This window comes from Ctenocephalides felis, unplaced genomic scaffold (genome assembly GCF_003426905.1).
Source record: "Ctenocephalides felis isolate EL2017-DRISC unplaced genomic scaffold, ASM342690v1 CF-g0.4_SCAFFOLD_03720, whole genome shotgun sequence".
Taxonomy (NCBI): Eukaryota; Metazoa; Arthropoda; class Insecta; order Siphonaptera; family Pulicidae; genus Ctenocephalides; species Ctenocephalides felis.
Genome location: NW_020539874.1, coordinates 25,386 through 38,914, shown reverse-complemented (window position 1 = coordinate 38,914; position 13,529 = coordinate 25,386). Strand labels below are relative to the sequence as shown.

Below are 13,529 nucleotides of genomic sequence, written 5' to 3'. Positions count from 1 at the left end.
TAGATACAAATATACATGAAATAAATGTATATTTGAAGCCGCCATATGCGCAGTACAAAAGACTTCATGATATTTACAATTTTATTCTTAAAAATGAGTTCTTTAGGTATATGAATAAAAATATTGTTTCAGTAATGATCTATTTTATTAAAGTTATTGAATGTTTCAAAATATTTTTATAAAATCACGCCATAGCAGATTTTAAATTCTTTTTATAAATTAAATAACTTATGAGTTGTGGCGGACATAGCTTAGTTAGTAGCATGTCCGACTCACACTCTTTTATCTATATCTTTATATACTTTTCAATATGACTTAATTTAAATAAGATGTTATACTTTGTATAAAAATGTATTTGATTGTTTCCTTGATTTATAATAATGTTTTTCTATTAGATTTAATGAAAAATATCGTTTTATAAAAATTATATTACGAACTTTATTTCATTCAGTTGTACTGAAACAATAGTATTATATATTTATCATAATATGATAATTATCATTTTACTCATTTATTAGAAAAGAAACAGGAAGCAATAACGAACAATAACGAACCGAAGAAAGCGCTTACGTGTTACCAACAAAATTATTCGAAATTTATTCATACACAATGAGCTTGCTAATAGGTGATACGGGTGATACCAACATTCGAATTTATATTGTTTGCGCGCCAAAAGCGCACAGCATTTTTTGTAACTTCGTAACCAAGTTGTGTTTTGTCTAGAATCGTAATTTTAATGTCATCGGGCATTTAGTGTTTTGAAGTATCGTGGCATAAAGCAGATTTAAGTTAATCTGCTTCATTCAATACACAACATGGTAGGGAAACCCAACAAGATGTATGTTTTTAAGCGAGGTATGTTTTATAAATCTGTTCTTGCATCATCTATATAAATTATTTATCCTTTATTTTTTTTCAATTTGTAATATTTTAGATGGCCGCAAGGAAGAAATTCATTTTGATAAAATCACTTCAAGGATTCAAAAGCTATGTTACGGATTGAACATGGATTTTGTAGACCCTGTATGATTTCTGATTTATATAAATTGTAATATGAAAATAAACACTAATGTTTCTATGCCTTAGGTCTCAATAACATTAAAAGTCATAAATGGATTATATACTGGAGTTACAACTCAAGAACTTGATAATCTGGCCGCAGAAACTGCTGCTACCATGACAACAAATCATGCTGATTATGCCGTTCTTGCAGCACGAATAGCTGTTTCAAACTTGCACAAAGAAACAAAGAAACAATTTTCAGGTTAGCATCAGATATAGTGCATGTTTACATTAGTTTTAGTTTCCTACAGAACATTGTTAATACACTATGCAGAAACCTTATGAAATTATGTCGATTTTTTTTAACTTTTATAAAAATATTTGTAGATGTCATGGATGATTTGTACAATATGACTAATGAGTATACTAAAAAGAGGTCACCAATGATATCAGATTTTCATCATAAAATAATAATGGATAATGCAGATCGCATTAACTCTGCTATTATTTATGATAGAGATTTCAGTTACAATTACTTTGGTTTCAAGACATTGGAGCGTTCTTATTTATTAAAAATTAATGGAAAAGTAGTTGAACGACCACAACATATGCTAATGCGTGTAGCTATTGGAATCCATGGCGAAAACATTGATGCAGCAATAGATACCTATAACTTATTATCTGAAAAATATTTTACTCATGCCAGTCCAACATTATTTGCTGCTGCTACGCCGAGATCTCAATTATCAAGTTGTTTTCTACTTGCTATGCAAGAAGATAGTATTGAAGGGATTTATGATACTTTAAAACAATGTGCTCTTATATCGAAATCTGCTGGCGGCATTGGAGTACACGTTCATTGCATTCGTGGAAAAAGCACTTACATTGCAGGAACCAATGGAATTTCTAATGGGCTTGTTCCTATGCTCCGTGTTTTCAACAATACTGCCAGATATGTAGATCAAGGTATTTTTTAAAAAACAACAAAATTGCAGATCTATAAAACTAAATCTTTATAATGTGTAGGTGGAAATAAACGTCCAGGCGCCTTTGCTATTTATTTAGAACCGTGGCATTCAGACATATTTGAATTTTTGGATCTAAAAAAAAATACTGGTAAAGAAGAAGTTCGTGCAAGAGATTTATTTTATGCTTTGTGGATTCCTGATTTATTCATGGAACGAGTTGAAGCAAATGGAGATTGGTGTTTGATGTGCCCTCATGAATCACCAGGCTTAAGTGACTGTTGGGGGGATGAGTTCAAAAGTTTATATGAGAAATATGAGAAGGAAGGAAGATATAAAAATAAAGTTAAAGCACAACAACTATGGTTTGCTATAATAGAATCACAAGTTGAAACAGGTAACTTATTATTCAATACAGTTTTTTATTGCAGTGTTTCTTTCTTTGTATAATTATTCACTATGTACTAAAAAATATTGAGGATGAGGATAAATGACATGCATGCTGTAAATATTTATACAAGTACTGATGAAACTTTATATTTCTAGGGACACCTTATATGCTGTATAAAGATGCATGCAATCGCAAAAGTAATCAACAAAACTTGGGAACAATTAAATCAAGCAACTTATGTACTGAAATAGTTGAGTACACATCTAAAGATGAAATTGCAGTTTGTAATTTAGCTTCTATAGCAGTTAATATGTTTGTGAAATCTGATAAGACATATGATTTTGATAAGTTGAAGTATGTCACAAAAGTAGTGACAAAGAATTTAAACAAGATCATAGATGTCAATTATTATCCGGTACCTGAAGCCAAAAATTCTAACATGAGGCATCGTCCAATTGGAATTGGAGTGCAAGGTTTGGCTGATGCATTTATTTTAATGAGATATCCATTTGAAAGCGAAGAAGCGCAAATGTTGAATAAACAGATATTTGAGACATTATATTTTGGAGCTTTGGAAGCAAGCTGTGAAATTGCTGAACAAGATGGACCTTATAGTACTTATGAAGGCTGCCCAGTAAGCAAAGGAATTCTACAATATGATATGTGGGGTGTAACCCCAACTAGTTTATGGGATTGGTCTCAATTAAAAGAAAAGATATCGAAACATGGTATTAGAAATTCTTTACTTCTAGCACCTATGCCTACTGCTTCTACTGCCCAAATATTAGGAAATAATGAATCCTTTGAACCATATACATCAAATGTATACAATAGACGTGTATTATCTGGTGAGTTTCAAGTTGTCAATCATCATTTACTGCGAGATCTTACTGAATGTGATTTGTGGGATGACGACATGAAGAACAAAATTATTGGCGCAAATGGTTCAATTCAACAAATTGAATCTATTCCAAAAAATATACGAGATCTATATAAGACAGTTTGGGAAATCTCTAATAAAGTTTTGATCAATATGGCTGCTGATCGAGGTGCTTTCATAGATCAAAGTCAGTCATTTAATATACATGTTGCTGAACCAAACTATGGTAAACTAACTTCAATACATTTCTATGGTTGGAAAAAGGGACTTAAAACGGGCATGTATTATTTGCGGACTAAACCAGCAGCACAAGCTATACAATTTACAGTTGATAAGAGAAAGTTGGACAATAAAGTTCCTAATGGTAAAGTTGAATCAATAGAAAATGGTGTGAATGATCTAAGAATGGCTGAGATGGTTTGCTCACTTCAAAATAAAGACGAATGCATGATGTGCGGTTCATGAATTAATTTTATCGCATAATAATTAGGTTAATATTTTCTCACGCTTATCTTGTATTTTATATCTATTCTATGAATAAACAATTATCAAATTTGTTCCAAAACATTGTGGTTCAAATTATTTGACTAACACCATTGCTAAATCAGTGCGAAGTATCTGGAATTTGAGTTCAGCTTCGAACAAGGAATTCAGTAAGTATTAAAAAACCAATATGATTCTTAAAAACTTATTTATTGTCTTAACAAAAGCGATTAACGATTAGATATATTGTAAATAATTAATAGGAATAGGGGATGTCATGTTGATCATTATGCTTACTTATCTATGATTTTGATGTCGTTAGCACAAAGTGATATTTCGTTTTCAAAAATGTACTACTTTCATGTTGGCAAAATAAATATCGTATTTGCCGTTTCAGCCAATCAGAGATTCCTAAAGTAACATCTGGCAATACTAACCTGTTGTCATTTTTGTAGCTGTATCAAAATATAAAAACATGTAAATTATGTGTAAATTTTACTTTTTTATTTATCTTTGATGAATGTGACTATTGAGTTAATAATCACTAAAATGTTTCCTTTAGTTATATGTTTTTTTATGTCCTTAATGGCTTACCATGTTACGTATAGAATAATTCCTAAAATCAAAGATATGTTTATCAAATCTAATCTTTATGGAATTGATTTGAACAAAGTTAGTTCTCAAAAAATGTAAGTACAATATGTTTTTGAATGTAATTTTGGAAAATGTTTTTCTTATAAATATAATTGTTTTTACAGTCCTGAAGCAATGGGTGCAGTTTCTGGGTGCATCTTTTTAATAACTCTATTTTTATTTATTCCTGTTCCATTCACCAGCAACATATTGGATAAATCTAGTTTTCCACATCACGAAGTAGATAGTTTCAAGCAAGTTATATATACTTTTATACTACAGAAATTTTCACATGTCAATTAATTTTAGTTTGTTGAACTTATTGCTGCATTACTCTCGATCTGTTGTATGTTGTTATTGGGATTTGCAGATGATGTTCTAGACTTGCGATGGCGGCATAAATTGCTTCTTCCCACTATAGCTTCATTACCATTGTTGATGGTTTATTATGTCAATTTTAATTCTACAACAATCTTAATTCCAAAACCATTTCGAGAAATATTTGGTTTGAGTATTAATTTAGGTATTTTGAGTATTTTATATTATATCACCTTCATAAATATTTATATGTAATGATATTTTTGGTAGGTTCATTATACTACATTTTTATGGGAATGCTAGCAGTCTTTTGTACCAATGCAATTAATATTCTTGCCGGTGTAAATGGTTTAGAGGCAGGTCAAAGTGTTATAATAGCACTATCTATAATAATATTTAATATTATTGAATTAGGTGGGGAGTTGTGGAAGACCCACATGTTTTCATTGTATTTTATGATTCCATACATTGCTACAACCATGGCCTTACTGCGACATAATTGGTATTTATCATATTTTAATTAAATGAAGTGAAACAAAATGTTTAGAAATAATACATTGATTTAATTTGTAGGTATCCTTCGGATGTATTTGTTGGAGATACGTTCTGCTATCTTTCTGGTATGACTTTTGCCGTTGTGGGCATATTGGGTCATTTTAGTAAAACAGTTTTACTGTTTTTCATACCACAGATTTTAAATTTTTTATATTCTATACCTCAATTGTTTCATTTAATTCCTTGCCCCAGGCATAGAATTCCCAAATTAAATGAGAATTCCAATAAACTAGAAATCAGCATAACTGTATTCAAGCTTTCTGAACTAAGTAATTTTTCCTATTATGTGATCACTGCATATAAATTTTTTAAAATTATAGACTGGGATGAGAAGCATGATTACGTTGTTACAAATAATCTAACTTTGATAAATTATCTGCTACGAATTTTTGGCCCAATGCATGAACCTAAGTTGACTTCTATATTGCTATTCTTACAAGTAATTTGTTCATTGATTGCTTTTACAATTCGATATCCTTTAGCTTCTTTATTTTATGAAATTTGAGAGATTTAGATAAATCTAGTCATGCGAAAATTCTGTTTAAAAAAACTTTTGATAAAGCTGTGAAATATTTTTAATGTTTAATTTAAATATGTATATTATATTACTATTATAAATTAAATTGTATATTTATATTATACTTCTATTTGTGTATATATATATTCAGATCTGAATAAATATTTTTGTGCTAGATTACGACAGTTCACAATGAATTGTGTAATAAATTTGATTGATATGAATTGATGTGAATCATTTGGGTTCAAATAACCGATTATTAAAATTTATTATTTTGCCCGGTCTTTTTCTCTGAATGTAAATTATCGAATTAATAAGTTATTATCAAATTAGGTAATTTGGCTAATAGTATACAATTTGTATTAAACGAGCTGAAAGTTTAAGAAAGATATGTTAAGATGACGAATATGTGCCCTTAAGGCAAATTACTGGAACATCCCGTACTGAAAATTACCTTATATAAGGAGCTTTAAATTTTTTTGAATAATGAAAAAAATGACTTTAAAAACCTTTTTTTTTGTATTTTGAATTTTTTTGAAAACTATGAACTCTTCAAAGTTGCGCAGCGTTGCTGTTACAGACCATTTATCGAAACGGCTGGACCTACCTGTGCACGTCTCCCCATCAATACAAATGTAATATTTTTTTAATTTTTGAAGTCGATTTCGAGAACACGAATCAACCGATTTGAGTGATTCAAAAAACATTCGATTCCTATTGATAGGGAGACGTGCTGATTAGTTATTGGCCAAGGCAGGTCCAACTGTTTCGAAGAGACGGGTCAAAATCGCAAAAATGATAATTCTGTTTTTGAGAAAAGGAGCGTCCAATTTCATGCAAAAAAAATTACATTGACAAAATGAAGAACAGCATATCTTTGATAATTTGAATCATATAAAACGACCAAAACTTTATTAAAAACCATGGATATATAAATTTAGCTTGTGTATTATAATATTTGAGTCAAGCGTGTAAACAAAAAAAAAGTTGTAATGAATTGGACGCGCTTTTACAAAATGATTAGGTGCGTTTTGGGTTTCATTTTTCTTACGTGTGATATATTAAAACCATTTGTTGGAATTCTATTAAAGTTATTATCAAACATGATGTTTGATAAAGTTATTATCAAACATAACGAGATACTATTCTGAGTGCCAACTCATCGGGAAATAATGGTATGGTTGCCTCTAGGGAATGCAAACTGGTATACCCGGTATATAACCGCCCGATTTTTTGGCGGTATTTTTACTGGTATTTATCCCAAAAATACCGGTATTTTCGGTATTTTTACATAAGCGCTATTTGATACACAATACACTAAAGTTTAAAATCTCTGAACAAATTTATCTTTAAATTCCATAATCTCAACTCGTCATTAAACTGAATATTTATTGCTTTACTAAGGGCTTCATATCGTGTTACAATAAATAGAATTGAACTGATAGATTATGATGTTTGTTTCATCTTTTGTAAAAATGTAACGATTTTTTAAGTGATATTTGCGCCAAAATATTTTATATCATACCCTTATTTTTTCTAACTTTATACATAATAATTATGATAATTATTAAATATTTTTGGTTCTTATTACAATTATAAAATATTATTTTTCGACAACGTTTCGAAGTTTGAAAATACTATAGAAGCATCACATTGTTTTAAATAACAGTACTCAATTATCGTTGATTAGATAATTGTCGTTATCTCGACAAAGTATCCGATCTTAAATTATATATTTGTAGAAAAATTATTTTTTTAAACGGACCGGATACAGACAATACAGTTTATTATAATAATGTAATATGATCTTTTATGAGTTTTTGGTCCATCTTACTCATAAGTTTGTTTTCGTGAAAAGTACTCAACATACTCGATAGTGATAATGAATTAATTAAATTGGATATACTTTTGTTAAATTATTATTTAAAAAAATAAACTTATTGTTTTAATTGTTTAGTTGAATATAGTTGTAGTTGTATAGACATTTGTTTATATTTGTACTAGTAACTTTTAATTTTGTTTACGTTTGTTTAAGATAATAAAAATACCGGTAATTTACCGGTATTCCGGTTTTAAAATGAAAAATTACCGAAATACCGGTATTGAAATTTTCCATCGGAATTGCATTCCTTAGTTGCCTCTGTCTTCTCCCGGTGTCTTAAATATTATTAATTACTTAAACAAAAAGCAATCTTGACCAAAAATTAATTAGCTCGATGTGTTTTTATAATATCCCATAAAATCAATTTTATAATAAATGATTTTTAAAAACAAACAAAATATTTGTATCATATCAAAGTGGCGTTTCATTTTATTGCATTTTTAGTCTGTAGTTTCTTTGACCTCGGTTTTTTATAACCACATTTTACTACAAGTAATTTAAATTTATTATTACCTAATAAAATTGTCTGCAGATCGGTATATAATGTTTAATGACTTTACAAACAAAATTAAACAATGAAGTTTAGTGAAATTTATTTAGGTATGCAAAAAGTAGGTACTGATAATATTACATTGCAAAGTCTAAACAATCTTTTAACAAATTGTATTCTATCAGTTACAAGTCAAAAAACGCATTTTTGTGGACTAATATGTAATAACATATTAAAATTTTATCAATTACTAATATGTAATAACATATTAAAATTTTATCAATTACTTTAGATAAATAACGCAAATTTGACAAAGAGTTCCTTTAAATTTTGATTGTAATTTTACGTTGCACTTTGCCGACAGACAGAAGCTCATACAACATAATAATGGCGGAGGTTCTTTCGGAAGCCGGTCGGTCATTATGCAATACTGCGTACAGAGAAGGACAACTATATCGTGTGCGAGTGCGCTCGAGTACTATTTCGCACTCTATTCCACGCATAGGATTACTGAGCAGAACAAGGACAGAGATATAGGCCACGCCTCGAGTGGGGATAGGCCACGCCCTGCACTTGGCCAGCGACATAATTTCATTTCCATTTCGGCTGCGGCGTTGGACAGAAGGGTCTCGGTGAAGTGGACGTAGTTGATCGGCTTGTTGCGTAAGTTCGGCATCGTTTCGAATTGAATTCAGTTTAGTTTAGTTGCGATCGTTGTCTTTAAAAATACTATAATAATTTCAAGTGTTAGTAATTGACTTCCTTGTCGAGTGCTTTTGTTCAAGTTTTTATTTTTTTTAAATTTCGGAATGTAGTTCAGTATGTTTAGTTAGTGTAGTGATTTGCGTGTCGAAGTGATTTCTGCGTTTTCTGCATATTGAGGTAACTATGAATTTATATCGAAATGCAATATTTTTATTCAACAATAAAATCATTTCACGCGTATCTAATGATAATGATTTTTATTGCAGTTACAACAATTTGGTAGTCCAGACGACATGTTGCAGTCCATTTCACAGGAGAAATTAAAATTGATGCAGTCCAATTTACATGAGGAATTGAACCTGATGCAGCACAGTTTACAAGAGAAAAGGTCAGTGGTACATATTTCTTGCATTAATTTCAAGGTTTTCAAGTTGATTTCGTGGGTACCGAGTTTTCCGTAATACGTAGAACTTGTAGGTTTATTTTTAGTTTTGATCATTTTGGCTTTCCTTATACGAAATGAATTAATTGCGTGGACGCAGTTACTGCGGCGTCCGAGTACATTTTGATTTATAAATCACTAGAATTTTCTGAAATATTTCAAATCATCCATCCATCTAAACTTTAAAATATTAGTTTAGGCTTTTCATTATACAAAATAAATTGATTGCGTGGACGCAGTTACTGCGGCTTCCGAGTACATTTTGATTTATATATCACTAGAATTTTCTGAAATATTTGAAATCATCCATCCATTTCAACTTTAAAATATTCGTTTAGGCTTTTCATTATACAAAATGAATTGATTGCGTGGACGCAGTTACTGTGGCTTCCGAGTACATTTTGATTTATATATCACTAGAATTTTCTGAAATATTTCAAATCATCCATCCATTTAAACTTCAAAATATTAGTTTAGGCTTTTCATTATACAAAATAAATTGATTGCATGGACGCAGTTACTGCGGCTTCCGAGTACATTTTGATTTATATATCACTAGAATTTTCTGAAATATTTCAAATTATCGATCCATTTAAACTTTAAAATATTAGTTTAGGCTTTTCATTATACAAAATGAATTGATTGCGTGGACGCAGTTACTGCCGCTTCCGAGTACATTTTGATTTATATATCACTAGAATTTTCTGAATCATTTGAAATCATCCATCCATTTGAACTTTCAAATATTAGTTTAAAGTAGACTGAGTTGCTTAATAGATTTGACTGCTAATAGTTTTGTCTTGCGAAACAATTACAAATAATTTTTCAAGTTGTTTTTTAAACATTTGCGCTTGGATTTGTAGCATTATAGAAGATGACGTAGTCTTTTCTTGTTTTGTTAAATAAATTCAGTGTTTTATATTATACTTTTGGGTCCATTAGAATGATTCCTTTTAACTACGTAGAAAACCAAAATGATAATGGAATTTTTGCAATTGAACTACGTGCCCTCGCGCGATATCATTATAGGTAGATGTTTTGTTAGCTCCTATTCAAATAAGATTCTCACATTCAATTATATAACAATAATTGAAACTGTATTCAGTACAGTCGATAGCGTTGAAATCTCATCATAATTTATTCGAATGTTGATTTTTTTGTAACAAATGCACTGCGCTAAATTTTTATTATTTTTTTATCTCTCAGATTTATAAACCATTTTGTTCACTAGAGACTTGTGTTCAATAAATTGCGACATTTTCATTTTGCGTGTTATTGCTAGTAAAATTATGAAATTAGAATTAGAAACTTAGAATTTTATATTCTAAATTACAGTAGATACTTGAATTTTTTGTTTAGTAAAGTATCAAATTTATACAAGTAATTGGGCAATCGATGAGATAAGATTGCATAAATTTGTATTGTATTGTATTGAATTAAAATATTCGAATATTCGGTTTTTAATCTTTAAACAGTTATAAGGTAGTCAAAACCATTATTTAATATAATTGATTAATCAAAACTTCAACAAATGATATAGGGTTTTCAGTTTTATATTTGATCTACAGATTATATGTACGTAATTAGTTTAGAAATTTTTCATAATTACAAATATGTATTTTCATGTAAATACATTTGAATATCAACAAATTAATCGAAAGGATTACGCTTTTTGCATTGTGAATTCAAATTTAAAACTATTAAAGTATACTAAATAGTACTTATATAACCAGTTGTAATTAAATATATAATTAAATCCAATATTAATTGCTAATTACTAAGTCAATAGCTTGACTAAATAAATATTTTACAAAAATTAAGTTAGTCATGTTGTGTAGAAAATATCTGCGTATATTTCAGCATTTTATAATTAACTCAATTGCTATTTTATTACTTTAATGCGATATTTTTCTACTTTTGTCTGTTAAGGACCTATATATATGCATTTGCTGTAATGTTTTATAAAACTTCACTTTAAATGCAGAATATTTGAAATGTTACATAATTCCATATCTATAGACAGGGCCGGATTTAGAAATTTGGCGCCCTGGGGCACTGACAAAAATGCCGCCCCATCCCTGACATTTTACTTAAATAGTTTTTATATATCTTTTTTTATTTTAAATTAAAATAACTATTTGATTGCAGAAAATTTATTACGCATTACATACTATGAATAGTGGTGCCTTATGGCAAAGGGCTGTAACTTCCCGTATCGAAAATTGAAATTAAAAAAAGTTTTTTTTTTGAAAACTGAAAAAAATTATATATTTTAAAAATTTTGAACTTTTTTGAAAGCAATCGCGCTCCTTCAGCTGCGTAGACACAAAATACAGAAGCGTGTAAGCGCGATAAAAAATGTTACAGAACCCATAGAAATGTATACAAAATTTACACTTATCATTAAAATATCTGATAATTTGATGTGCATATGTCTAATAATCACTTTTGATCGCCAAATGCCTTTTTTTCCAATTTTTTTTATTGGATCGCTGAAACTGCTAGATGTGTCTCCCACAAATTTGAGCAGTTCTTTATTTCGTCAATACATGTACATTTTTATGATATTTAATGATATTTTTGGAATTCTGGCCCGAATCTTCGAAACAATTGAAACTGCCTTGGCCAATAATTAAGCAACATGTCTTCTTATCAATTGGAATCGAATCATTCAAATCTGTTGATTCGTGTTCTCGAAATCGACTTGAATAATTAAAAAAATATTAGATTTGTATTGATGGCGAGACGTTCTGATTAGTTTTTGGCACAGGAAGGTCCAGCAGTTTCGAAAAATGGTAATTAAGTTTCGATATTTCGTCTCTGAAACAGCTATGCAGCGCGATTGCTTTGAAAAAAGTTCATAATTTTCAAAAAAATCAAAATATAAAAAAGTTTAATAAATAATAATAATTCAATAAAATAATAAATTTTATTAATCGGTTATTTGAACCCAAGTTTTGCATTGCAATCGTATTATGATTTAATTTTTTTTCTAGAAATAAAAAATGTTAAAACATTCAGTTAACTACATTGTATAGAATTTTTTTTCTTGCTATCCAAATTTTGCCGCCCTGGGCAGTAGCCCCGACTGTCCCTACTGTAAATCCAGCACTGTCGATAGATACTAATCTGTCCAAATTTATAAAGCAAATCTAACAAAAGAACCGGTTTCATATAATTTATATTAAATTCAGCATTTAGAGTCCGATTACAATACATCACATTTTATGCAATCAATCTTTATTAAATGCACGTAAATTATTTGTGTATTTTTGTAGTAATTATATAAATGAATTATATGAATGTAAATATGATTAATTGATGGAACTTATCATTTGCGAACAATCATTATTCAAAATGTTTCACGTTTTGACGATAATGCTTCATGACGAACAAAATTTAATTTTACCTTAAAATTTATATTATTCAAGTTTTAAAAATTAGTTTATTATTGAACAATTTTACGAAACATCTGATCATGCTTAAATATTATTAGCAGTGATGTGATTTGATTGATAAATTTGAAAATAAAATTTGCAGTTTTTATGAAAATAGTTTATAAAATGGTTACTATTTTCAATTATTTAATAGTCGATTTACTTTTGCTATTAGAAAACGTGCAGGTAATTTTATTTTGTGCAAATTTTATCAAATTAATTTTTGTATTCCAACCTAAATCTATTTTTTTACTAGCAACGATATGGAAAATAGAAATGTGGTAATTTATTACACAAGTCTTTGGCACTTAATGAAAAATTAAGAAACAATTGAAATGAGCTAATAATGAAAATTAAATTATATATTTGACAATTTATTCGTCAATTATTTTCTCAGCAAATAAAATAGGTAATGTGCACATCAATTACATTACAAATTTAATTGATTATAAAATATAGTCAGAAAATAATCATCATTTTCATCATATATTTGATGATTGATTTGTAAATTATTTATTACAGTAAATAAAATAAAGTAATAATTACATTAAAAATAATTATTTGCAAATTGTATCTTTGAACGTTTACTAGAATGTCTATTAACTTTCAAATTCATAACTTATTCAATAAGTTGATTTATTCATAATTTTTAATTATTTAATTAGAGGTAATTTAAATTATGATCTTGCATTTTTCATGTGGTTTTTAAATTAATATCATATACGATTTTGAAATTATCATAATCTCTTACATTGGTTTGGATAAATTTATTTTTTTAAAAATTAATTAAAATTTTGCAATTTTCGTAATATTTATTTTTGATAAATCT

General features: G+C 28.7%; 2 protein-coding genes across 2 annotated transcripts; both read left to right on the top strand.

The window, feature by feature from the left end:
* The first annotated feature begins 709 nt into the window (after positions 1 to 709).
* LOC113390974 (ribonucleoside-diphosphate reductase large subunit-like) lies at positions 710 to 3,762 on the top strand. The gene is made up of 6 exons (XM_026626962.1): positions 710 to 855; positions 935 to 1,023; positions 1,087 to 1,264; positions 1,390 to 1,968; positions 2,029 to 2,364; positions 2,514 to 3,762. Exons 1-6 carry the CDS (start codon positions 816 to 818, stop codon positions 3,701 to 3,703), a joined length of 2,412 nt encoding a protein of 803 aa, XP_026482747.1. The 5' UTR covers positions 710 to 815; the 3' UTR covers positions 3,704 to 3,762.
* Positions 3,763 to 4,214: 452 nt separating this feature from the next.
* On the top strand, positions 4,215 to 5,769 carry LOC113390975 (UDP-N-acetylglucosamine--dolichyl-phosphate N-acetylglucosaminephosphotransferase-like). Its single transcript, XM_026626963.1, has 5 exons — positions 4,215 to 4,410; positions 4,480 to 4,594; positions 4,664 to 4,877; positions 4,943 to 5,174; positions 5,246 to 5,769. The coding sequence occupies exons 1-5, from the start codon at positions 4,238 to 4,240 to the stop codon at positions 5,730 to 5,732; spliced, it is 1,221 nt and encodes a 406-aa protein (XP_026482748.1). The 5' UTR covers positions 4,215 to 4,237; the 3' UTR covers positions 5,733 to 5,769.
* The last annotated feature ends 7,760 nt before the right edge of the window (positions 5,770 to 13,529 follow it).

Bases quoted from the DNA above. Each gene is read 5' to 3' on its own strand.
- LOC113390974 (XM_026626962.1), top strand. From the start codon at position 816: ATGGTAGGGAAACCCAACAAGATGTATGTTTTTAAGCGAG. The intron at 856-934 runs GTATGTTTTATA...GTAATATTTTAG, and splicing joins GATGTATGTTTTTAAGCGAG to ATGGCCGCAAGGAAGAAATT. The intron at 1,969-2,028 runs GTATTTTTTAAA...TATAATGTGTAG, and splicing joins TGCCAGATATGTAGATCAAG to GTGGAAATAAACGTCCAGGC.
- LOC113390975 (XM_026626963.1), top strand. From the start codon at position 4,238: ATGAATGTGACTATTGAGTTAATAATCACTAAAATGTTTCCTTTAGTT. The intron at 4,595-4,663 runs GTAGATAGTTTC...AATTAATTTTAG, and splicing joins CTAGTTTTCCACATCACGAA to TTTGTTGAACTTATTGCTGC. The intron at 5,175-5,245 runs GTATTTATCATA...TTTAATTTGTAG, and splicing joins GCCTTACTGCGACATAATTG to GTATCCTTCGGATGTATTTG.